The sequence below is a fragment of the Cryptotermes secundus genome, unplaced genomic scaffold (assembly GCF_002891405.2).
Source record: "Cryptotermes secundus unplaced genomic scaffold, Csec_1.0 scaffold2295, whole genome shotgun sequence".
NCBI lineage: Eukaryota > Metazoa > Arthropoda > Insecta > Blattodea > Kalotermitidae > Cryptotermes > Cryptotermes secundus.
Window position 1 is genome coordinate 23,560 of NW_019728526.1, and position 25,634 is coordinate 49,193.

A 25,634-nucleotide genomic window follows, 5' to 3' on the forward strand; every position below is an offset into this window, starting at 1 on the left:
CCACCTACGCCTTGAACTTCTAGTGGTCTCTTTTATTCTGGCTATCCCACCAGCTATCTCTTCTCCCCATTAATGCTACATGCTGTGCCCATTTCATTTTCCTTGGGCTCAATCATTCTGATCCTATTTGCGAAATTTAAAATTTATGAAGCTCCTCATTATGCTGTTTTCCCCATTGTATCGTCACTTCATCTCTCTTCGATTCCAATGTTCTCCTCAACACCCTGTTTTCAAACACCCTCACTGTATGCTCCTCCCTTAATGTCGCACACCAAGTTTCACACGCATACAGAACCACAGGCAATATTATAGTTTTGTATATTTTAATTTTTATGTCATTAGACATCAGACGAGAAGACGAAAGGTGTTGAACTGAATGATAGCAATGATTACCTGAATTCAATCTCCTCTTAATTTCCTCCTGTATCAGGTTTTCATTTGTTATAGTCGTTTCCAATAACTAAAATATACCACATAATTGTAAAGCTATCCATGTAAGAGGCCGTGAAGGCCATAGGGTTGTGAGACGTCGAGGCTTCCTCATTTTTTCTAGACAACGGGCTCCAGATGGCGGTAAGGTTGTCAGTCCTATGCGCCGGCCGCCTTTTGCCCCAGAAAGATTCCTGGTACTCATTTCTGTTAGAGGTTGTGTCGACCTCAGGACCATAGAGCGGTTGGAAGGATTGGGTGAAATGAAAAATCCCCCTCATTTGGATTTTAAACCGCGATCTCCTGGCTTGTAGCATAGTACCTCAACCAACTATTCTACCACATATTTTGAAAACATTTGTTAGCTGTCTTTATCTCATGATTTTGTCCTGCATTCCGGTGACGAGATAGCAACATGTACTTAGTTTTCTCTGTGTTTAATTATAGACCAACCTCTTTACTAGCTTAAAATAAACTTTCTATGTTTTTCTTTACGGTACATAATAATCATCCAGTAGATTCACATCATCAGTATAAACCAGCAGCTGATATATCCCATTTAATTTCAGTCCCACCTGGTTTTCCTGGACATTTGTAATGGCATATTTTAAAGCAAAGCTGAAAAGGAGTGGCGATAAAGCATCTCTTTTTTAGACCATCCTGGATTGGAAAATTATCAGACAAATATTTACCTATATGGACTTTACTATCCGTTTTGTTTAAACACATTTTAATCGTCCTAATTAGTTTCATGGGAACCCCAAACTATAACAGAATGTTTTACAATACGTCCCTTCTAACTGAAACCTATGCTTTCTTGAATTCTACGAATAACTTCTGTACTGCCTCATTGTACTCCCATTTTCCTCCTGCATCTTACGAATGCAAAAGATCTAATCTATTGTTGATCTGTTACATTTAAAAGCACACTGATGATCCCCAGTAATTTAATCTATATATGGCCTTAACCTTGAGAATAGAATATTGAATAAAATTTTGTATGAAGTTAGCAATAGTGATATACCCCGATATATATTGTATGTATTTCTATTTGCCTAACATTACTGACACTATATACATTCAAAATCTGAGTTACGTAGTTCTTTCACCCATCCAAAATATTGTGTGAACCCGCAAGCAGATCACCCTTTCCATCTTTCACTAATCTACTTCTAGGTTGGCACCCTTCTTAAAGTCATTTATTCTCTAATTGTCTAATGTTCTTGTTCTTTCTGTTTTTTTTGCAAGTTCTTCAATTTTGTCTTTCAGATATTCCCTCTTTTTATTCCTGAAATTCATGCTGGTGTCAAGTCTTATATTGTTCAACTTGTCCCCATTTATTTCGCTCCGAGGAAAAGTTTTATGTTAATATTTAATACGACGCCTTGCACCGATAAGGATCCATATCGGTATTTCAGTAACTATACGTATTCCTGCCGGTCACGGTAGCCGAGCGGTCTAAGGCATGCACTGTCTTCGCTCGCTCGCAAGCCGGGACCGTGGGTTTTTGGACATTATTCTTCGTCTTGTCTATTTTTAAAAAGGAAACAGGACGGTTTTTGAAGAAATAGACAAGACAATGGATAATGTCCAAAAACATAATACTTGTATTAAGTTGGAGTTTCCGTGCAAGTAGATCCAAGAGAAACCCCGCGATGTGTCAATCAAGAGAGTGCCACTGTGACTGAATTATGGGTAACTTGTATCATACTCGGAGTGTGATCACAGCAGCAAGCTAGGATAAGTTTATGTGCAATTGCTGAATTCGTAACAGTTTTGTATTTGACTGAGTTCCATTCCTTCTAACTGACTTCTCGCCCCATTTGTTATTCGAACAGATTGGGAGAATACTGTAGCATTCTGTACAGAGAAAATAGTGTGTATTAAAATTAGGCCACATTTTGTTTATATTTATGGCATAAGAGTATGTAGTCTGAACGAAGCAATGCACACAAGCAAGGCGATGAAGGAGGCAGGGCTGCGTCTTGAAGCCGGAAGTCTGCTGAAAATTCACAGTGTCAAATATTAATCTCGTTCTGTCTTCTGTAGATCACAATGAAGCACTTACTGACTAAATAGAATCTGAGAGGTCATCTTATCTCTGTATGGTTTTGAAGGAACACACTGTTACGACAGATCCGGACAAAGTTCTCCAGCTCCTTTTGTTTTTGAAGGTAACCGTTATTTCTTTGGAATCGACAGGATCTGTCCAGGTCCGAGACTTTTTAAACATTTTCGTAAAAAGCTTATTTTCTGCAGTGAGGAGTTATTTACCCCATGCCCAACCTCCAAGCTGGAGGACCACTCCTTATCGGCTGTCCGCGACTGCTTCGTCAATATATTCGCAGCTTCTTATTATCAGTAGTTCCAAAATCGTAACATAAATAAATTTACTTGGACATCTGATGAAAAGACACAATCAAATCGACCATATTTTGGTAAATAGGAGATGGCATTCAAGTATACTTGATGTTTCCATCATTCAGGGCAGCAGATTGTGATACTGACCACTATCACTACCTGGTGGTGGCGAAGGTTAAGGAAATACTGGCAGTGAGTAAACGAACAACACAGTGTTCATATGAAGATTTTCGATCTCTAGAAAGTTTCGATGAAAACAGTTCCCAATTTGGTGAATAAACTTAGATCCGCAGGACTCTTAATAGACAAGAAACAAAAACATACATACACAGAGACTGGATTGTTCAAGTCAGTGCAAGAAGGGCAATGTAATTCCTGAAGATTAGATTTAATGAAACAGTAATCCATGACTTGCAACCATGCTGTCCAGCTAGCAGCGTTCATTTTTTCAGATGGTTCCTGCAGTATCTTGTCGAAAGTGAGATGAATCCGCAGTTCACAGGACAGCAATTTCAACACCCCCTGTGATCTGTGAATTGTAACTCCTTCATTTCAAACATTATCCGCCAACAAGCATATTGACTGATTGGCAAAATTTGTGTGCACATCGCAGGCGGCGGCGCGCCACTCGCTATGAAGCACAAAGCTTTGAACAGGTAAACAAAGATCGGAAACTCTCTGTATATGGCAAAGTATATGAACCATCAGATACAGTGTTTCATAAAATTCCGTTTAATTATACTGAAAATCATGTAGAACATGTAATAGGTGTCTGTCTGATCATCAAGAGAGCTCTTAAAAATTAAGTGTAAAATTATTAAAATGCATATATATTTCTGCATTATTAATGTTAATCTGTCTCTATTCTTTACACGATGTTGCAGATATTGTGTTTCTAACTGTGTATTCATATCCTGTACAAAGCTAGATCTTTGGAATTAATCTTTTCTAAAAAATATCCATGTATCTGTGACATATTTTACATTTTAACATATGTTGGCATATTTTGTCTAATCATGTTTTGATTTTACTTTATAAGGGTTTCCAGTTATATACATATAGACATTCTTCAAGGAAAGGTATAATATACAAATTGTAATTGCAAAAACAAAAAATATAAGTGCTACAATATCTAACAATAAATACTGATACCATGCCAAATCAGGCGCAGAAGACCTCAGGTGTTTGGTTCCCTTGTGACGTATTGTGTACTCTGCCCACCACACAGCTCGGTCCAGTGAACTCTCGGGTTCATCTTTGGATATGGCAGATATTCTCTTTATATTGTCTCGGTATCTGTAAGAATCAAAATTATTTTATTTAAAAATGTGACAGTTTTGATGATTTGAAATGAGGGATGTATCCAAAGGGCTGAAAATGTCAATGGAAAGGGTCTGTAGAACTGTAAGCTAAACTTCTGGTACCTTACACTGCATTAATATTTTTTAGAGTATAGAAGAAAAGAGTACAAAAAGTCTATGAGAAGGTCTCCAGAGATCGGATTATTTAACCCAGACTGCATTATAACCACCCACTTACAAAGTACCTTTCTATTGATATTACAATTTGAAAGCCGATTTTGTACCTAAGTAAGGGGTTGAGGGTTTTGAGCTAGGGAAGGTTTTCATTAATGCTACGTCCCTATCCTCATGAATATAATATTATGAATGTAAAATTCTTTTTCAGTATTGTTGAGGTCTGAATGACCTATCAGTGCCTGATACTAATGTTTCAATAGCGTTATGTAGGAGTCTGATTCTGCGCTGAAGCAATAATTGCTTGAATTTCTGTAACACTTTTGCCACATAATTTGAAATAAGGGAATCCTGAGTCTAAAGGTGTAGTGCGNTGTTACTTCTATCCGCCCCTCTTTCTTTCCTTCAATAACTTCCTTTAGAAGGCAGTTACCGCATAAGATATGACGAATCCAATTAGTCTTCCATTTTCTTATTTCGTGTAGGATATTCCTCTGCTCACTGACTCTAAATATCACTTCTTCATTTGTCACATAATCGGTCCACCTGATCTTCTCCATCCTTCTCCAACACCACATTTCGAAGCTTTCCAGGTGTTTCTGATCTACTGCCCTAAGTGTCCAAGTTTCAGCCCCATACAAAGCAATGCTCCAAATGTAGCATTTCACTAGTTTCTTTCTCAAATTTAAGTCCAATTTGCTGGTAAAAAGATTCTTCTTCTTGCTAAATGAATGTAAAATTCTTTTTCAATATTATTGAGGTCTGAATGACCTATCAGTGCCTGATACTAATGTTTCAATAGCATTATGTATGAGCATGATTCTGTGCTGAAGCAATAATTGCTCGAATTTCTGTAACACTTTTGCCACATAATTTCAAATAAGGGAATCCTGAGTCTAAAGTTGTAGTGTGCAAGTCACAACATGACAGTGTGCCACAAATAATTTGCCTTTTTATATTTCCAGCTATTTGTTTTATTTCAAGTGTTATTCTGCAGTTTCTTTGGGACACAGCTTTTGTTTCAACAAGCAGATTGGTGTAATTCTGTATTTGTATTCAAGAAGGTCACATCATATCTAGTTTGGATGACTGGATTTATTGACAGTTTGGTTACACGTACTATCTTGATTACACTCTAATACAGCTCTATCACTCACTCACATACGCCNATATGAGTATGACTCTGCGCTGAAGCAATAATTCCTCAAATTTCTGTAACACTTTTGCCACATAATTTCAAATAAGGGAATCCTGAGTCTAACAGTGTAGTGCGCACGTCACAACATGACAGTGTGAAACTGGATTCTGAATATTGTCACAGAATAAGGTAAGAAAATGACAACCCTTACAAAATTCTCACTATGTGAGACCTAAATGAGGAAAGTAAAATTACTGCCCCCAATAACCTCAAATGTGTTATTTTAAATTTGACTGCTGATCATTATTATGTTATCCCTGTACCAGGCTGTGAAGGTAAGGTTGTCAGCCTTACTCGCTGTCCACGATTTACTCCCCAGGAAAATTATTTAATTAATTCCTGGTACTCGTTTCTGTTAGAGGCTGAGTGAACCCCAAGGCCATAGTGCAGCTGGAAGGATTATTATGTGCTGCAAATAATTCACCTGTTTATATCTCCAGTTATTTGTTTTATTTTGAGTGTTATTTTGCAAATACTGAATCTGTGGTGCAGTGGTCAGAGATCCTGGCTGCAGATCCATAGGTCCTGGGTTAGATTCTCGGCGCTACCGGATTTTCTGAGAAGTAGTGGTCTGGAATGGGGTCAACTCAGCCTTGTGATGATAATTGAGGAGCTATTTCAAGGAAATAGCTGCTCCAGTCTACAAAACCGAGATTAACAACCGTGGGGACATTTATGCTGACGACATGACACGATCTATCTGCTGAAGCCGGCCCTAAATTCGCCGACAGGCGGCAGTAACTCGTCGGTATAGTTTGCTTGCAGACTACAGGCCACAGAATTTGTTATTCTGCAATTTTTTGGGGCACAGTTTTTTTACAAGCAAATTGATGTAAAGAAAGCAGTCTTCTGGGATTTGGCACCGTGTATATGTGGGGTTAACACCACATATACACGGTGCCAAATCCCAGAAGACTGCTTTCTTCATAGTCACCGCCGTGAAAGCCTCAAATCTTACAAATTGATGTAATTCTGTATTTGTATTCATGAAGGACAGATCGTATCCAGATTATCAGATGCTCTCAGTTTTTGGTTTTCCTCAGCCACTTTTGACTAGCGGTAGAATAGTATTTTCAGATATGCCACAACAATTTCATTTCATTCAATGCCATATAAACATTGCAGTTGAAACAGCTTTACTTTGATAAATACTGTATGAAAAAGGATTCCAAGAAGAAAATGTTTTTGGAAGCATTATCTTAATGTTTGTGTCCTAAGACAAGCCTGACTTGGTACAGAAAGGGATGAAACATTTCTTAATTATCTGGTCTGTTAAAAATCACAGTATCTCATGGGTGCTGACTCTGCATAATGCAATTTATAGAACTTCTTTCTTATTGGACCTAACATTTTTCATTTGATGTGTTGTACATTTATCATCCATTCCAAATGTGTCATCACTCAAACAATAATATCATACTGATTTATTTGTTTTCTAGGATGTCTCATATCCTCAAACTTGATTTGCACCTACTTGGAGTTATTAATCATTTCCTTTATAGTGGTCAGTAGTGTCTCTTTTGTTAGCTCATGAAATAACAACTGGAGTCCAATTTCTTCAGTGACTATTTTTTTGGCGTTGTACTTCTGATCTGCAATGAACGGGATTCCCAGCATAGGCACACCATGATATACAGCCTCCTGGAAGCTTTGGAGACCGCACTGTGTTATAAATAGCTTGATGTTGGGGTGAGCTGGAAAGAAACAGAGAAAAAAAATGTTTATAATAGGAAGGGTGACTGCAACAAAATGAATGACAGACAATTGTTTTTGCTGTCTTATTAATTTGTTTTTTAATTATTTTTCTATGTCTGTTGCTATGCCGGAAGTTAATTTTTTTGTTTATCCAAAGAATCCCTCCAGGTTGAGGCTTATGCAAATTTTTGTAACAAGATTATTTTTAATGGTTAGGAGTTTTTAGTCCCATGTCCAACCCCCAAGCAAGAGGACGACCCCTTGTCAGCTGTCCGTGACTGCATATTCAATACATTCACAGATGCCAAACAAACCTGGAGGGAGTCTCCTCCATCTGCAACCTGAGGTCACGCCATGCCGTGGTGACGATATACCCACCGAAAATGACCTTATTTTGGTAGAAAGGAGACAGCATTCACGTATACTTGATGTCCAATCATTCAAGTGAAGGAGGATAAGGTAGGGAGGACATGTAGCACGAATGGGGGAGAAGAGGAATGCATACAGGATATTGGTGGGAAAACCAGGAGGAAACAGACCACTAGGAAGAACAAAATGTAGGTGGGTGAACAATGTTAACCTGGATCTTAGAGAAATAGGATGAGATGGTATGGATTGGAATGATCTGGCTCATGATAGGGACAAGTGAAAGGTTTTTGTGAACACGGAAATGAACGTTCGGGTTCGATAAAATGCTGAGAAGCTCTTGAGTAGCTACACAATTGGCGGCTTCTCAAGAAGGGCTCAGCTCCATAAGTGATGAACGATATCTGTGTATCTGTGTAAAAAGTAAAAGTATCCCTGTAACAGGCCGTGGATGCCGATAGAGTTGTGTGATGTTGAGGTTCCCACGTTATCTAAACAATCGGCTCATAGATGGCAGTAAGGTTGTCAGCCTTATGCGCTGGCCGCCCTTTACCCCCAGGAACTTTCCAAGGATATTCCTGGTACTTATTTCTGTTACAGGCTGAGTCGACCCCAGGGCCCTAGTGCAGCTGGAAGGATTAAGTAAATTGAAAAAAATCCAATGACCTCTTTGGGATTCGATCCCACTTGTAGCATAGTGCCTCAACCAACTACGCTACCTTGTGCCCCCCTGATTTTGTTATACAAAACAAAAATGTGGTTTCTACCTTGTGTTGTGTGACATACTAAATGGGAGTTGGTCATGTATAAATTAATATGAATTTTGCACTATAATTAAAACTGTTACAGTAATTTGGTGTTACTCTTACAGTAATGTCTACGTTTCATGCTCAGCATCTTATGCCTATATGGAAAAGTCAGTTGTGTGTGTATTTGCTAGTACTCACAGAGAACAGACCTGGAAGATTGAGCTAATGCAGTATGTTTGTAGTGTGGCTAATTTTTTGCCTTATTGTCTTGCATAGGTACATTTTTGCAATATTTGCACAGACTGTTTGAATATAAATTGAATATAAATTTGATTGCAGAAGAAAGGGGAAAGGAATGGCAAGAGGAGGGAAAGATAAAAGAGGTGGGAAGGGAAAGTACCTATGAATTCCAGGTTTATAAATGCCACTGTATGCATGTAAAATTCCATATAAGAATGGTCTTGGGAAAAAATAGATGCGCCCTCTGAACCCTTTTCAAGAATGCATTATTGTGTTCTCACATTCATGCTGAGGTTCAGAACTTAGGTTTGTAATTAAACTGTATTTAATCTATAAATAATTACAATATAGATTATGCTCCATTGAATTTTTAAGTGGGAATTAAATGTCTTATAATATTATATACTCTTTCTGTTAAAACAGAAGGATGTAATACCTAGAATGTCCTGCTGTGGAAACCACTTGCCAAGCTTCACATTTGGTGGCTGTCCAGGCAGATTGTCTGACTCCCACTTCCACAAAATTCTCTGTGGCAATTCAGAGAAAGCGCTAAGAAAAGCATGCCTCTTCTCTTGTGGCATACGATCACTACGCACATTGGAACCAAGACTGAAGTATATCACACCATATTCAGCTTCATCAAGAAACGTCTGTAGGTCCTGAAAGCAATTCAGTTATGTCTGTAATATGTGGAGTCTATCTGCTCATTGACGAAACTGCAGTGTATGCATGTTTTAACTCATGTCTTGAAGTTGACAGCTTGAAAGTTTTTAATTATTTTGGTTAAACTGCTGTACCAACAGAAAATTCCCCTCTGCTGCTTTAATAGCTTCCTTGTGTGTCTTTCATCATAAAGAGCCATAGCAGTGTATGTCGGGGAGGAGAAGAGGAAAACTACTTCTGGCTGAATATTCTAAATTTTCATTCAGTCATGAAGTACAAGGAGACATGTGATATTATTAATTTTAAGGAACTGGTTTGAAAAATGTAGAAGACAATGATCCTATGATTTTAATCCAAGACGTAGACAGACCTTCAAATCTTTCTTAAGAGGGAATTGGATGGTGTATAAAAATGCATTAATTGAAAGGGGGAATCAGCATCAGAATCAGAATTCTGTCACATCCATGATTTATTTCAACCGTCTTCCAGTGCATACATTCATCTATCTCACTCCTCTCTCTCACACTACATGTTTCGGCACAAAAGTGCCATCTTCAGGTGCTTATTCGATTTACGTTAAAATAGTTCACTGCATGCCTTGCCGTCTTCATATTAAAATAACTAAAATATATATTTATCATATATATTGATAAATATTAAATGTTAAAAATATTAAAATTTTTCAGGATTTTTCATCCCTATGTCGTATCTCACTACGCGAGGCACACCTATCCTCTTCTGTCGGAGCACTCTTTCTACTTTCGTGTGTGTATTGTGCTTTGTGTTGTGTCTTGCTCCTGTGACTGCGTGTGTTATACTGCTGGGCCTGCTGGGTATGTGTGTCTGTCACATCTGTAAAGCAGTTTTCTCATAATGAGATAATCTGGATGTAGCATAAACCAGTAATATGTATTATTAATTGCTGTAACTGTATGTGAATTGTTGTGGGAAGACATTCCAAAAAGAGATATAAAATAGTATATCAACAGGAATGTGATTCTTAAAACAAGCATTGAAAATAGATGGTGTTTTTTTTGTAATTCTTATATAGTTAATATCACTGTAATCAGATTGTGAAGATTATGAAATTTGACTGGCGCATAAGGCTGACAATCTTACCACCATGTATGGGCCAATTGTCTAGAAATTGTGGGAACCTCAACATTTCACAACCATATGGGCCTCCACAGCCTGTTATAAGGTTACCTTTACTTACTTACTTACTTACTTACTTACTTCAAGTGATATGTGTCTTAAAGAGAACATCATAGTTTTTTTATTATTGCTAGTGGTGTGGGACTAAGTCCCTTGTACTGCGGCCACTTCTGGCCTATTTTACCAGCCCCAGATGATAGGTGAGGGTGATTGTGGAACAATTGGTGGAATGAAGATTGGCAGGGGAAACCGAAGTACTCAGAGAAAACCTGCCCCAGCGCCACTTTGTCTATCACAAATACCACTTGACCAGACCTGGGATCGAATCCGGGCCGCAGCGATGGGAAGCCAGTGACTAACCGCTTGAGCTGTGGCGCGGCCAAACGTCACGGTTAGTGTTATATTTCATGTACTGAATAATTTACATTGCTTTCATTGAAAACTGAAAATATGCTATCTGTATAATAATATTTAGAACTTCAGTATCTTTTCTCATTCTTGAATCGAGCCTCATTTATTTTATTTTAAGGTGCAATATTGAAAGTTGAAAAGTATTTTGGGTTGCTAAAAATTTTTAAATTTCAAGCTCACTGTGTTGTTAAGTGCATATAAATGCAATAGGGTTTTCGAGAGCTGTAGGATATTTCTTTTCTAAACAAATGACCAAAAATTTTTGAATTGCTCTGAAAGGGATCCTTTCACTGTTCCATAATTAATACTGCACTGTTCCTAAACCTGTTTACAAAACATGGGAAGACTTGTTTCGATTATGCAACATGACCACATATTGAAGAGCTTTACAGAATTTCTACGAGTATGGTTCCAGAAGTGGATAGTAATGGGTTAGGTTATACAAAATCTTTTGTAATTATTGGTTAAATTCTTCTTTAAGCACTTATGTATTTGCTAGAAAAAGCCATGAGCAATGATAAATAAAGGAAAAGAGCTTACTTCACTGATTTTTTTCCTTACTTTTGGCAGTGTGTCATTTGTGCTCTTGATGTGCAAGCTGTGAAAAGTCACTACTGTTGGCATAAGAGGGATGGGGTAGTTGAACACCCAATTGGAGCTGAGCATAAGCAGACTTATGTTCTTTTCTGCATCAATAACAGGAGGGGGGCTGAGGCCAAAGAATCTCCTCATGATAGCTTCTTGCTCTGGAACCCATTCCGTGTATATTTTGTACCTGTCACACAGAAACAGCTCACGTATCACTTTGTCCTTAAATAGAGAATTTGGCTTAACGGCTATGAAATTTATCAAAATATCGCATGAACACAAAATTCCCAAATGCCATGACAGAAACAGTCATTAATGTTTGGGGGGTAAAAATTATATTTCAGAAATAGATAAATGCCCCAGATGAGTAAAAGCACCCAAGGCATTTTTGTCAGTAATAAAAGAAAAAGAAAGAATTTTCTTAAAAAATGGCCTTTTTCTGAAACCAGACAAGTTTCAGTATATAGCCTATCTGTAATTCTGAAAATAAAAATTATATTCAAATATTAATTTGCATGTTAAGACTTCTGTCTTCAAGGACTGTAGTGCTGTGTAGGTCGATAGAATTTCAATGACATTTCGGAGAAACGTACCGCGTCATTATCAGGGTCCAAGAGTAAGTAAAGCAAAAAGCAGGCTGCAAACAGAAACGAATTGTTTCGAAATGTTAGTGGGATAATGCCAGAATAAACGGCGTTACATTTCACAAGATACTACTACCTGAGGTGCACACGGTAGCGTATTTGGTGGAGGTACTATGCTACAAGCCGGAAGGTCACGGATTCAAGTCCCGATGAGGTCATTGAATTTTTTTTTTTCAATTTACTTAATCCTTCCATCCGCACTATGGTCCTGGCGTCGACTCAGCCTCTAACAGAAATGAGTATCAGGAATATTCTTGGAATGTTCTTGGGGGTAAAGGGCGGCTGGCGCGTAAGACTGACAACTTTGCCGCCATCTATGAGCCGATTGTCTAGAAAATGTGGGAACCTCAACATCTCTCAACCCTATAGGCCTCCACGGCTTGTTACAGGGTATCTTTACTTTTACTACTACCTGATCGTAGCCCTTTTGAGGTTGAAATTGCTATTGAAAAAAATTGGAAAGTTATAAATCGCCAGATAGTGATCAAATTCAGGCAGAACTTATTCAAGCAGGAGGCGAAATATTACATTTAAGATCCATAGGCTAATTACTTCTATTTGGCATAAGGAAAAATTACTTATCACAAGAAGGGTGATAGAACTGACTGTAGTAATTATCGCGGGATCTCACTGCAATCAACTTCATACAAATATTATATTTTACTTTTAGCATCCCGTTGCACTGAGGCATCATCCATATTATTTAAAGAAACCTTCAATAATGCAACAATATTTTAAAATATAAAAGACATCTTAGAAAGTGTTTGTCACTAAAAATGTAACTTTAATACTTCATGATGTTAAAATCATAAAATGTCTAAGACGCTAAAAGTATGTGTATAATTTATACACTAAAAGTGATTTTCAGATTACTAAAATATCTCTAGTTTTCATGTTTCTTCTGTTTACAACATGTTTCGCCTGGGCCATCATCAGACAATTTTTCTTTTGTTTTCGGGGAGATCACTGTACTGTACACTTGTCCATCTTGCTTCCGTGCATGTCGTTGTTTAGTTTTTTATTTTACTCCTAGAATGCTGTCATTGTATGCTTTTGCGACTATCGTAGTTTTTATGTCTTGTATAGTGTTAGTAGTGCAGTCTTCCTGTATATTGCGTCTTAATGACCTCGTAAAGAATTAAAGTTTCACTTTTAGTGAGAAACATTTTCAAGATGTATTTTATATTTTAAAATATTGTTTCATTATTGACGGGTGCTTTAATAAGAAGGATGAAACTTCATACAAAATATTATCCAATATTCTTCTTTCAAGGTCAAGTCCATATATAGGTGAAATTATTGGGGATCATCAGTGTGGGTTTCGACGTAACAGATCAAGTACAGATCAGATCGTTTGCATTCGTCAGATATTGGAGAAAAAAATGGGAGTACAATGAGACAGTACCTCAGCTATTTGTAGACTTCAGGAAAGCCTATTTTTCAGTTAGGAGGGAAGTATTGTACAATATTCTGATAGACTTTGGGTTACCATGAAATTAGTCAGGTTGATTAAAATGCGTTTAAATGAAACATATCGTAAAGTGCGTCGATGTCAATATTTTGTTATCGAAGACTTATTTGATAGTGGGCGTGCATCATAGTGCCCATCACTAGGTGTTCACAGTTGGTACAGATTAGAAAGACCCCAGTATATAACAAATATAAAAATAATTTAGGTGGCAACAAGTCAACATTGAATCAGCAACACGGCAAAGATAGGTCTTAACATCATATCACTTCCATTAGCACAGTTTATGGCTTGTTATGCGTGTCCGTTTAGGAAAGAATTGAATTCAAAATGTTGCGTCTCACCGTGTAAGAAAAGTTTCTCTAAACGTTTGTCTGAAACTTTGAGTGGAAGCGGTCAGGAGGGTCTAGTCTTTGAAATGTGACAATGTAAGCAAGGATTAGCAGTACTAATAAAATCTATGTACCTTATCCATAACCAAAATAGCATGTTTTGTAGTCTCTCATAAATCGTCATGCGGTTTCCATACGACAGTAGAATTTCCGGAACAAAAGCAGGATTGCTGGGATTCCCCATTACATTCCCCACAGTCCAGAGGCACTCAAGGGACAATATTCCTATGACAGGTGGAGATCCCACGAGGTGTATGAGACCATGATAGCTTTGGTACAAAAACGCCTCCAGAAACACAAGGTCATATTTCGTTGCATTTGACCTGGAAATATAACACGAATTTCTCACAGTGGTAAGCTTGTGTTAAATATGGAAAAAGGACAGTCATACATATAAAAACACACACAAACACACCCACACAGGTGAACTGAAATATAAGCGATATTCAAATTTTTGGAAAACGCGCACATTTTTTACGTGTATTCTTATTGACTTAAGATTTAAATGAAGGCTTTATTCTGATATTAAGATAAACGGTATTCAAATAACGCACAAGTGGGGAAGGCGTTTAGGTCATAAATATTACTTCAAAAAGTGTCATCCGTCTATTATGATATTAGTGCCAGGAATCTCGGTATAGCAACAGGCTACGGTCTGGAAGACCGATGAATCTTAGTTTTATTCCCGGCAGGAGTAGGAGAATTTTCTTTTGTACACAGCATCCGAACCAACTCCCGGGGCCCACCCGGCATGCTAATGGATACCGTGGCATCGCTTTCTCGGAGTAAAGCGGCTACAGATTGAAGCTGAACACTTACATCCTTCTATTGTCGAGGTTAAAAAGCCATACCTCCAGTCCGCCTTCCATCTTAATGGCGTACTGTCTAATTAATTATGCTTAAATATATCACCTTTTTTTTTCTCACATAAATGCTTTATCTGATATAGTTTAGGAGGTTGGAATTCTACGGTGATTAATTATCCGAGAAGGTGGAATTGGAAGCGAAGGTCGTCATCGGAGACAAGATGGACATAATTTGAAATCACATATGACCTCTTTAAGCAACATTCTATGCTTCGCAACGCTACTGAGAAAAATACTACAGGTAGAAGTTTTACATTGTTGGTCGGTTCCGCGACTCTGCGCTTCATGGTGGTCAGTGCTCCGCATGCTGCGATGTACACAAGAATTTTGCAGATGAATCAGCATGTCCGGCGGCCGATAACGTTAGGAATGAAGGGAAGTTATTACCTCTGCATATTTATGTATCCTGGCAAACGAAACCATTCTTCATTAAAAAATAATTTCAGTTCCGGATAGATCTCAAATTCGATGACAGACCATAGAAAACAAGTGGAAAAATGATTCACATTAACTTGTTGGCGCGGCTGCAAGGTGTGGATTGCCCTTGTTTTATAGAGTCTAATCTTCATCAATTGCATTGCCATTCTTGCACTAGACTTTGACACTCCAGTCCTTTGACTTAGTTGTTTCAGTGATTTACTAGGTGTATGTTCAAGCCTGTTCACTACGTCATCTTACTTCACGTCAGTAAACACTAGGCGCGTATGTTTTGGTTTCTTGTCCATTAAGAATCCCGTTATAAGTTTATTCACCAACCTGCGACATGTTTGTCTGCCTGTGACTGTTTTATCATGAAATTTAAGTCGAAATTTTCACTGACAATTTTAGCAGATACATATTTCAGATATGTGCCATACAGAAATACGCGTTGTTCTGAAGTATACCGCACCATGGGTACTACATTGCTCACATACTGTAACTGAAAACAAAGGCTAAAGGGGCTGATAACTGCTGCCTACTGCTGATAAACTATAAATAAATACCCACGATTGAACCGAACCGCTCGCCGTGAAACATAATGCCGTCAAGCGGTTCACGGAGTTAATAATTTCGCCGAATTCCAAAGGTTATCGGCCATCAGATATAATGACTGAGCGACAAAATTCGAATGCGCCTCGGAGCCTGCAGTTCACCGATCTACGGAAGCGCAGAACTGTGAACCGGTCATCAAACATAAGAAAAAACGAACTCTCTGTATATCCGAAAGGAGTCAATGACGAACACGACATGGTTCTTACAACGTAAATGATAGAATATGGTTGGTAAAGAGAATAAGGAAAACCGCGTATATACGAAGTTATCTTATATCTATACAGTGCAGGTAATTCAGACAGAAATGCCAACCTAATAAATTCTTGAAGCTGCGAGGAACTGAACTGTTTCTCGAGCACCTTGTTCATGACGGGAACCATTCGTCCTACGAGTTCGTATGCCGTAGACTGGTCCATTGTTGTGAAGTCTAATGAGGCATGGAAGTGTTCATATGAGAAGGAGAGGTCCACGTCTGTGTAGTTTGGAACTGGCGTCTGGAACAGATATACAGATACATTTGCAGTCGAGGAAATATATTTCTAGACCTACACGTTGCACATTGATTCTCACTTTTCGTCGACTTCAAGACTAATGCTAACAGATATTTTTAACGTGTGTATTCTGTAGTACCATCGTCTGGGTGATACTGTAAATCTTTTTTCCCTCATTCGGAATAGACAGATGATTCTCACGTTAACTGGACCGTACAGATTAGTCCAGATAGCGGACTCGTCAAACCTAGGGTGTATGATGTATCCACTCCCATAACAGCTGTGTGCAACTTTATTTATAATATGATTATATTCTCTTTATATCTAATTGTAACATCCCAAATTTTCGCCGGAATACAGCCACTTTCCATATATATATATATATANGCTGGGCGGGACTGATGGTAAGCACCAGTACTGGTAGGATATAGAGGCTTGTAGAAATCATAGAGGGAAGCACAATGGACCACTGCAGGTCTAAGTGCATGGGGCAACCCACCCTCTCTAATAACTAACTAACTAACTAGGGGTGATAGAGACAAGGGGCTTTTTCATTCCGGAGATTTCTTCGTACAAGACTTTGGTGGCAATATCGATTTCGCGTTGTTCGCATCCCGTTTAGAAACGTGAGCATAACAGAAGTTTGTATACATTCTAAAGATGTATAATCACAGCGCGTTAGAAACCGGGTTCAAGTGGTGATAGTTTCGCCCCAATCCTAGACGTTTGCATGGCCGTCATGTTGGTGTTACTGGTGTTAAGAACTTAAAAATGTAAGCATGTGGGGACTACTTTGTGAATCACGCATTCATTTAGAAGGACATTATACACATTTTCTCGGATATAATAATAACTAAATGCCGATAAAGGAAACTAAGTGAAAATACGGTGTGCAGTGTACCGAGGTATTGTACTCTGGCAGTACAGACTTAGGGTGAACTGAGGGACAGAAATACTATAATTGTACACTCTTGCAATCACGGGAGAGTTTACTGTACTGAAACCTTGAGAGGGTCAGTGCTGATGACAGTAATTTCGTGTCCTCTCGCTGCCAAGGCCTTCATGATGGTTTGGAACGGCAACTGGTGACTGATGGACGGTGTGGGGAAGATTCCCAGGATGCGTGCACCTCTGGCCCAGTACACGGCACCCAACAGAAATATCCACACCAGGCTGTGATCCATTGCCTGCAGACAGTTTAGAACAATGGCACTTTGTGAAAATGTTTAACGTTGACCTCCGGCTGTATTTACCGGACAGTAGTTCTCAGACATGAGTGTAGTGCGAATCCTCACCAATTGCATTACTGAAAACGGTGTGTTCAGATGTGCCGTACTAGGGGCCACAGAAATAGTGTGCAATATCCGCATTGGATTCTAAGGATTTCAGCGACGATGGCCATTTAAGAAAATTAATTGAAATTCCGAGTTTGTGTTCGTGTTGAATTCCACTGGAAAACTTTTAGGAAAAGTGTAAAATGAAAAGTTGCTCTGTGCCTAACTAATTAAGCACAACTCCATGAAGGTGTAGGGGGGATAGGATGTATACATCCACATTTTCTTGACCTCGGCACTAGTTGGAGGTGAGTAGTCAGCTTCACGCCCCTGCCGCTTTATCCACGAGGAAAGAACTCCCCGGTACAAATTAGTTAGGAGGCCAGGTGGACCCCAGAGCCATTCAGGACGCTGTCGAGGAGAGAATATATTGACCCTACTGGGACTGGAACTCCGACCTCTCGGTCGTCCAGCATGTAGCCAGCCACTATGCCGACTACACTATCGAGGTTCCAAATATTCGTCACCACCTGGTTTACATTAAAAATCTTCCAAGTCAACACTTATCACTGATTATGGCCAGTGGTCTAAAATTTCTGTACATGATCATACTCGTAAATCCTCAGACAAAATCGCGCATAACTGATGTAAAGTGACGCCATGTTGCTCAATCGTCCTCACATAGGCAAAATGTATGCCAAATAAATATAAGTACAAATTTTCGCGGCTTCTGTATTGTTTTCAAACTTCAACAAATAGAAACTCACTCGCTCCGTACGTATAAATAGCGCGAATTTTGTTACTTCGAAACTGGACGTGACATTGATATTTCCTTGAATGTCAGGAGCTTCTAACAAGTTACATTACATCACCCATTTCATGGAAAAACACGCACACACGCCAGAAGAGGCGTTCTGCCCTCTGTGTTTCCCGTTCAGGAAACCTACATAAAGCACTTAATTATATAAATAACAGTGGACAGGTGTGCTCCAGCGTCCCATGCTGTTCATCTGTTGGAGACACAAATAACTGTATTGTTGCTAAGCTAACCACACTACGAACCTCACATTGCAAACGGATCTGAAAGAAAGACGTCTATACAAACAACGGAACCACTCCGTTGCTAGACAGCATATTCTTAATAAGCAAGAATAGACGGCAGCTGTTAGGGAACGCCTCGGTAACACATTGCCGTGGTACCGGTTTGCTTGCGAGAATGAAATCACCGATGGCGGTATAATTATGTGTAATTAGGTGTTGTGTGTTAAAGTGGTCAACAAATCTAATATCCAATCTGAAACCCCGTACAGAGTCACAATCCATAACACGTCACATGTTCAGGCATTCAAGTAGTATGGAACAAAACTCAGAATTTTGCGAGTCTGCAGTTTATTATTTATATTGCGTGGATTTATGAAGTACATCCCTGATATTGTTTCATATGGCATGATATACGGTACCAAGTTTCATGAAGACTGGTACAGACATTCAAGTAATATTAAGGTTGTAACTCATACGTTTGAGAGGTTTCAATGTTGGTATTAATTGAGGAATGGTGTATGAAATGCACCTTTGAGATGGGTTCAGGTGCCACGGTCCTTGATATACACCAAGTTTCATAACAACATTCAAGCATAATTGAAGTTATTACCTAAACAGTTTGAGAGGTTGTAGTTTTGGTAGGTGGGATTTATGAAGTACGCCTTGAGATGGACGCATGCGCCGAGACGTCCATACCACTTTGCATGCAGCTTGGTTCTGACAATCAGAAATTGTTAAGTGATATATAAATACAGATGCAGAGACGGTGAGGCCTACCTCTTATTCTTCTGGTTTCTGAATAGTTGAAATCTGCAGTAAATCGGAAGTGATTTTAAGAATATTATCTTTTTTTTGACATGAAGCCGTGTAGTCTGGTAGAAGATCAATATTCTACTTGATTATACGGCGTCACATCACGACAATCCAGCTAACACAGTTGATAAAATGTGAACTTCTTCAGATCCATTAAGTAAGTGGCATTCAGAGGTCCTGTTCCTTTACCAGCGTAATGTTTGAAGTCCTTGGGCAATATCGCCACCATTGAGACTCAGAACGGTACACGAAATATCAAAATAAGTTGTTACGGGCTGATGTGACAGCATTCATATCAGAATATTGTGAAACCGCTGAAGTTCACGAAGGGACACGTGGAGAGCACGCAGAACTGCAGAACTGACTGCATGCATTCGGTTTTCTGGCACACAGCATGTATAAAGGACGTGCAGCTGTGATACCGAGGATTAAGCCCCTAAAGTTATACAAATACGTTTATTGTACAATAGAAAAGTTGGATTATGCCAGTCTATATTATTTTGTTACGTATATGAACCGTGCCATTAATACTGATATAGTAGTCGTAGTGTTTATTATCAGTTGGAAGTAGGAGAGTTGTCATCTAAAATTAGCAAATATTTTATTGACATCGATGAGTACTTCTTAAACCTAAAGTGATGTATATAGTACGCCACAAGCCTGCTCGTCTTTTAATAGAGCCTGATTATAATTAGATTGATAAATTGGCACAAATAAATTGACTGATCAGGATTTTGAAGTTCTCATGCTAAATAATTAGAATGCAAATGAAAATGTTGAATAAATAAAACACCTACTTCCGTGTTACCGGCAGAAATACAAAAATTCTACAAAACAGTTGTAGCACTAATAATTTTGTATATATGTTTTATGTATGTAATAAGAACAATTTCTAAACAGCATCTATATATATATATCTTTATGTGCTCTGTTCAGTTCTGGATATCTACAGCTTCCCTTATCCGATTTGAGTGTGAAGATTTTGACAGTTCTCTTATCTTAGCGTTTGCTATCTAAATATTTAAAAATTAAAATATAAAAACTAACAGCTTTGCCTACAGCTTCGTGGAGTATGAAATCCGTTCCCATACATTAAAAATTAAGAATAAATTATTAGTGTTTGTTTAGAAGTGCTTTGGAAAATATTTGGATATCGAAATCCGCATATTTGGAAATCAATGTCTTCGCTATTCACCACGTATTGGGACTTATAATTTCGGAAGGATTTGGGGCTGACTGTGTAGTAGACAGGGGAGAGATGAGATATACATACAGATCATAATCGGAAAACCTGGAGAGAAGAGACAGTTTGGGAGACGTACACAAACACAGAATTTAGATGTTAATGTAATTAAGTCATGTAGTGGCATATCGCGTTACTAAAGCAACAAGTACGCAAACTCAATTTCTGAAATCACTTTATGGTATTTAGTTTATATTTTATAAATTAGAAACCGAAAAGTGTCTTACCAAATTCGTATCTTCAGTCTTTGGTGTCTTGCAGCTGACTGGATTGTGCACGGAGAGCTGATTTTCGCATGCCATGACTTGTATTTTGACCACAATTAATTGCGTAAGACCGCAGGCCATATGCTACACTTGGGACTGTGTTATATAATGGATTCCGACCTTGACACCCCTGCATTTGACAGTGACCTACCATGGCGTAATTGGTACCTCGGCCAAGATTTATTACCACTCGGAGAAGAGTGTCGCAGTGTATTAACTTCTGATCATGCAGCTGGTACGTGCATGTCGAGAAGTTAATTTCATTTTTTTATTTATTATTATGCTTCTTTACAATCTACATCATTACAGAGTATTAAGTAAATGTGCTGTAGGTGGTTAGCTTGGAAGGGAAACATCCAGTGATATTCCTCCTACATGAAGTCTATTTCATTGATTGATGATATCTTGGGGCCATGTTCTCTTCAATCCTCTTGTCACTGGACCATTGGTGTATAGCTCTTCTATTAATACGTTGTCATGGTTTACAGTTTTGTTTTTGTACCTTTCAGCCATTCTTAGTATTTCAATTTTGACGAAGGGTATCTTTAGGTCGTTATGGAGTGTAAGTTTGCTCACATACCATGGCGCGTCTGCAATTGACCTTAGTGTTTTTGATTGAAATCTCTGGATGAGATTGATTGTCAGTGGCTTTGCACATCCCCGGATTTGAAGACCACTGGACCAAATAGGTTTCAATATAGCTTTGTATAGTAGGATTTTGTTAGTCACAGAGAGCTTTGATTTCAGTGGGGATGGAATATAAGGCAAAGTGGGCTGAGACCCCCTAAAACACAAAACAGGGAGCAGACTCCTAGCCTATAAACTTAGAAAAATATTAGCAAAATTAAATTTCTTGGAACTGACAAAGTGGAATTTTAATTAGTTCTTCCAAAGTATTATCACAATTCCTTAACCAGTCCAGGCCTATGGCCTGCAACGTAAATTTGTGATGAAATTAAAGGAAATTAAGTGGACGGTTGCTGGTGTATACTAAAAAAGAAACTGATACAAATCTATGAGCTTGGTATTTCGGTGTTTTACTGCAAGGGTGAGGTAGGAGGGTGCGATGATGAACTTATCTGCAGTTCAAATGTTTACCAGCTCTCCGAAAGTACTCCACGGGCTGCTTTCTAAATCCGCTAGCACTGGTCTATATACATAAGAACTGAATGATTTGGTGACCTGGGGTTTTCTTCAAAACTCTCAAACCTAATTTAAACAAATATATGTACTAATTGTGATTGTAACCAACAAGTGCAATGCATCATCATCATCATCAGTAATCTGTCAAGACGACAGGTCCACAGTCTCTTCCAAAACAGTTCCTCCACTTAATGCGATCTAGAGCTTTCTTCTTCAAATGCCAGTATCCTCTTCTGTCCCCAAGGTCATCCAGCATCTTCTTACGTCTTCTTCCTCGTCTTCTTGTCACTTCTATCCGCCCCTCTATCTTTCCTTCGATAACTTCGATTTGAAATATAATAAGTCTTCTGCTGTGTCATTCTGGTGAGAAACATACGGTGGAATTATATATCAGGTTTCGAGTGGTTTAAGTGGATTACACTTGAAGATAAAGTGTGAGAGATAACTATGATTGTTTGTCAGAAGTCTCTCTCACATACACGCATCTTCTTAATGGAACCAAAGAACCGTGACACAGCGAAATCATGCACATAGTGTAACTACTTCCCTCCCTTAAAATTGTGTAACTGTGGCTATGACAGGTCCACTTTTTGTTCTCACGGTAATGAGAGTTGCACCTGAGGCGTGTTGCCGTCCCTTGACGATCTAATTATCATTCTATACAATCCCTCCTAAGCTTGTAGCGTCTGGTGTCCTCTCCATGGCGCCGCCATTGTCATTAACATCATCAGTTTACTTTAAGTACGTGTATTATCTCTCGTCATGATGGGGAGGTATTTTGGGGAAAGAGTCTGTGATTTGATGCTGAGCAAAACCTGCCAGGAGGGGTCAAAAATCAATTGCACTTGTACCTTGAAACCTGAAAAGAAAGTTAAGATAAACTACTCCTCTTCATTCCTTTTCGGGACAGGCTCCCAGATTGGCCCTCGGCTGTCTCCTTTTTCTGTTAATCCTCTATAGACTATATTTATCCTAAATAACATATTTGAATCCAGTTCGTACCTCACAGGAAATACGATATGTTGCTTCTCGCTACAAAGACCAGCCGGTTAATACTGTATAGCTTAGCAGTGGATGTTTATTGCGAGAACCGAACAAAATATACAAATACAATATGGGCATAATGCAGAGTTTTGTTGAATTGAATCTTGTGGTACATATAGTAGCCACTGGGCATTAAAGGCTTCAATGTGGAAATCTATATTAAGTATCAAACACAGAGTTGAACATGCTGAGTTCAAGGCCCCACGGTTCAACATTTATGAAGTAGAGAGGAAGATATCAGCAGGCGTACTTCATTATCAGACACAAATACTATATGCATCACCACTCTACCCTATAGGGTAGACGTATGTTTGTCAATAAAGATAAGTTTTGCAGAACACGTGACCTTCGTCTCAGTCCTGGCATCCTCAGCGGGATCGCTAAGACTGGTTCGGCTAGCATCTGGTCGCTCCCAAGAATCTTATATCACAAGGTCACTGCTGGGTAACGGACCGATGTGCAGGATCTCAGAAAGGATTCTTTTGGCTAGGCAGACTTCAAACTATGGTTACTATGGGTTTCAGCAATACTGCAAAATTATATCTCTAAATAGAATAACTCGAGAACAAAAAGGGCCGCGCCATAGCTCAAGCGGTTAGTCGCTGGCTTCCCACCGCGGCGGCCCGGGTTCGATGCCGGGTCTGTTCAAGTGGGATTTGTGGTGGACAAAGTGGCGCTGCGGCAGGTTTTCTCCGAGTACTTCGGTTTCGCCTGCCAATCTTCATTTCACCAAGTTGCTCCACAATCACCCTCACCTATCATCTGGGGCTGGTACAGTAGGCCAGAATTGGCCGCAGTACAAGGGACTTAGTCCCACCCCACTAGCAATAAAAAAAAGCTTTCCTCTTCCACCAGCTGAGACTTCTTTCATAACATTTAGGTAGCTCCCAGTTACCAGCCTATATGTGGTCATTAAACCAGTTTTCTCGATTAGAGTTATTTCTGATAATTATGTTCCAGTTCATGGCGTTTTAGAGTCCACTCTGCCTTAGAAACTAACGCAGTGATCTCCACTGGAGTAAGTATTTTTTTTTAATTTAACAATTATTTATACGGAGAGAACCGCGAGGCTGGACAGGCAATCATCCATCGAAGGGCTTTGTAAGGAAGTCGTATAAACGGCAAGGTAAAATTGTCCCCGTGCTTAGTTAATTAAGAACTACGCCATGAAGGCTTGTGGGGGAGTGAAGGTATAGCTCCACAATTCTTTACCTTGGAATTAGATGGGGTTGAATGGTCAGGTTCTTGTCTCTGCCGCTTTACCCCCGGGAAAAGAACCCCTACTGTCCATTGGGTAGAAGGCTGGGAATGCCCAAGAACCGGTCTGAACACTATGGAGACGAAAGAATTTCAACCCTGCCGGGAATGGAACAACGGTGCTGCAGCAGCTTTAAGTATGGCGTCATACAGTGCAGACGCATATGCGAGAGGTCTAGAAGCGAGGCAGATCTGCGGGTGTACAGAACCAGAGCTGGACACGTACGGGAAGCAAGGAGTGAAGGACAGATGCGAAAAGCAGCGTGGAATGTGCATGGTTAGAAGGATAGTTGCTTTTTCTGGCTCATGATTGAAATGCCGTTGGTTATCGATATTGAAATGAATCTCGAAACAAACTGAGGAGAAAACTGAAACAGTGATGGACACCCACAGACACGATACGAAGAATGCAAAACGATGAGAAAATTGCCGGAAAATTATTTTTTTTCGGAGGTACTGCAAAATAGCATGAACGAATTTGAGATCAGAATAGAACAAATGAGAAAAAACATAAAAAAATGGAGGCGTAACAATAAAGGATTAACAAATGGGAGGTGGAACAGAAGGGACTGGAAAAAAGAGTCACATTTTGTTGATTATTGGCACAGAAAGAATTTGACAATTTTTGGATTAGACAAATACGTCCATGAATCGTATTTTGAGACACTGAAATAATCGTAGATTTCACGAGGACAGACAGGATGAGCAGACGTGGAAGGAAATGAGGCTGTCGATAGATATTGGTGAGATCTGCCTCATACTCGAAGAAATTATAAATAATGCAAGGAAGTATATTATTAGAGGAAAAGAACGTAAGGATAGCACACGATAACATGCAAGCAAGAAAAATTAGAAGAGAATTAATTCCATACTTGATAGACGCTAGGAACAAAGGAAGAACAAACAAACGGTTGCTAGAAAAACCTATGAATTGGACGTTTATAGAGACAATTTTCATGTAGAGACAGAACAAAGAATTACAATTCCATTATAATTGTCCATAATTATGGAGAACCCTACACACGTAGAAGATAATCTGCAAGAGGATGGGAGGAGAAAGGAGAATAGTATCCGGGGGCGAAATGAATTTGTTGAAGAAACGTTACGAACAGCAGAGGAGCAACTTAGGGGAAACAGTAGTTCGGATCTTACGTAACAAAATGGAAGGAGTAAGTTTATGTTGTGTATTCAAGCCGGAACACATGTGAGCAAGAAGAAAGCAATACGATGTAATACAGAACATTATGCCGATAGGTGTTGTAGTGAATCAAATAGAACGAACACTGTCTAGTGCATGTATAGTTCTTTTACTTAATACAGCCTCGTAACG

The 25,634-nt window shown here is 39.0% G+C and overlaps 1 protein-coding gene and 1 long non-coding RNA gene across 2 annotated transcripts in view; one reads left to right on the forward strand and one right to left on the reverse strand.

The window, feature by feature from the left end:
- LOC111865291 overlaps window positions 1-25,634 on the forward strand; it is a 90,710-nt gene that overhangs the window by 17,324 nt on the left and 47,752 nt on the right. The window lies entirely within an intron of this gene.
- Window positions 3,500-20,924, reverse strand: LOC111865288 (UDP-glucuronosyltransferase 2B2). Its single transcript, XM_023853186.2, has 8 exons — window positions 20,822-20,924; window positions 17,228-17,410; window positions 16,045-16,226; window positions 13,909-14,157; window positions 11,304-11,517; window positions 8,950-9,172; window positions 6,938-7,157; window positions 3,500-4,086 (listed from the first exon to the last, which is right to left on the reverse strand). Exons 1-8 carry the CDS (start codon window positions 20,894-20,896, stop codon window positions 3,801-3,803), a joined length of 1,632 nt encoding a protein of 543 aa, XP_023708954.1. The 5' UTR covers window positions 20,897-20,924; the 3' UTR covers window positions 3,500-3,800.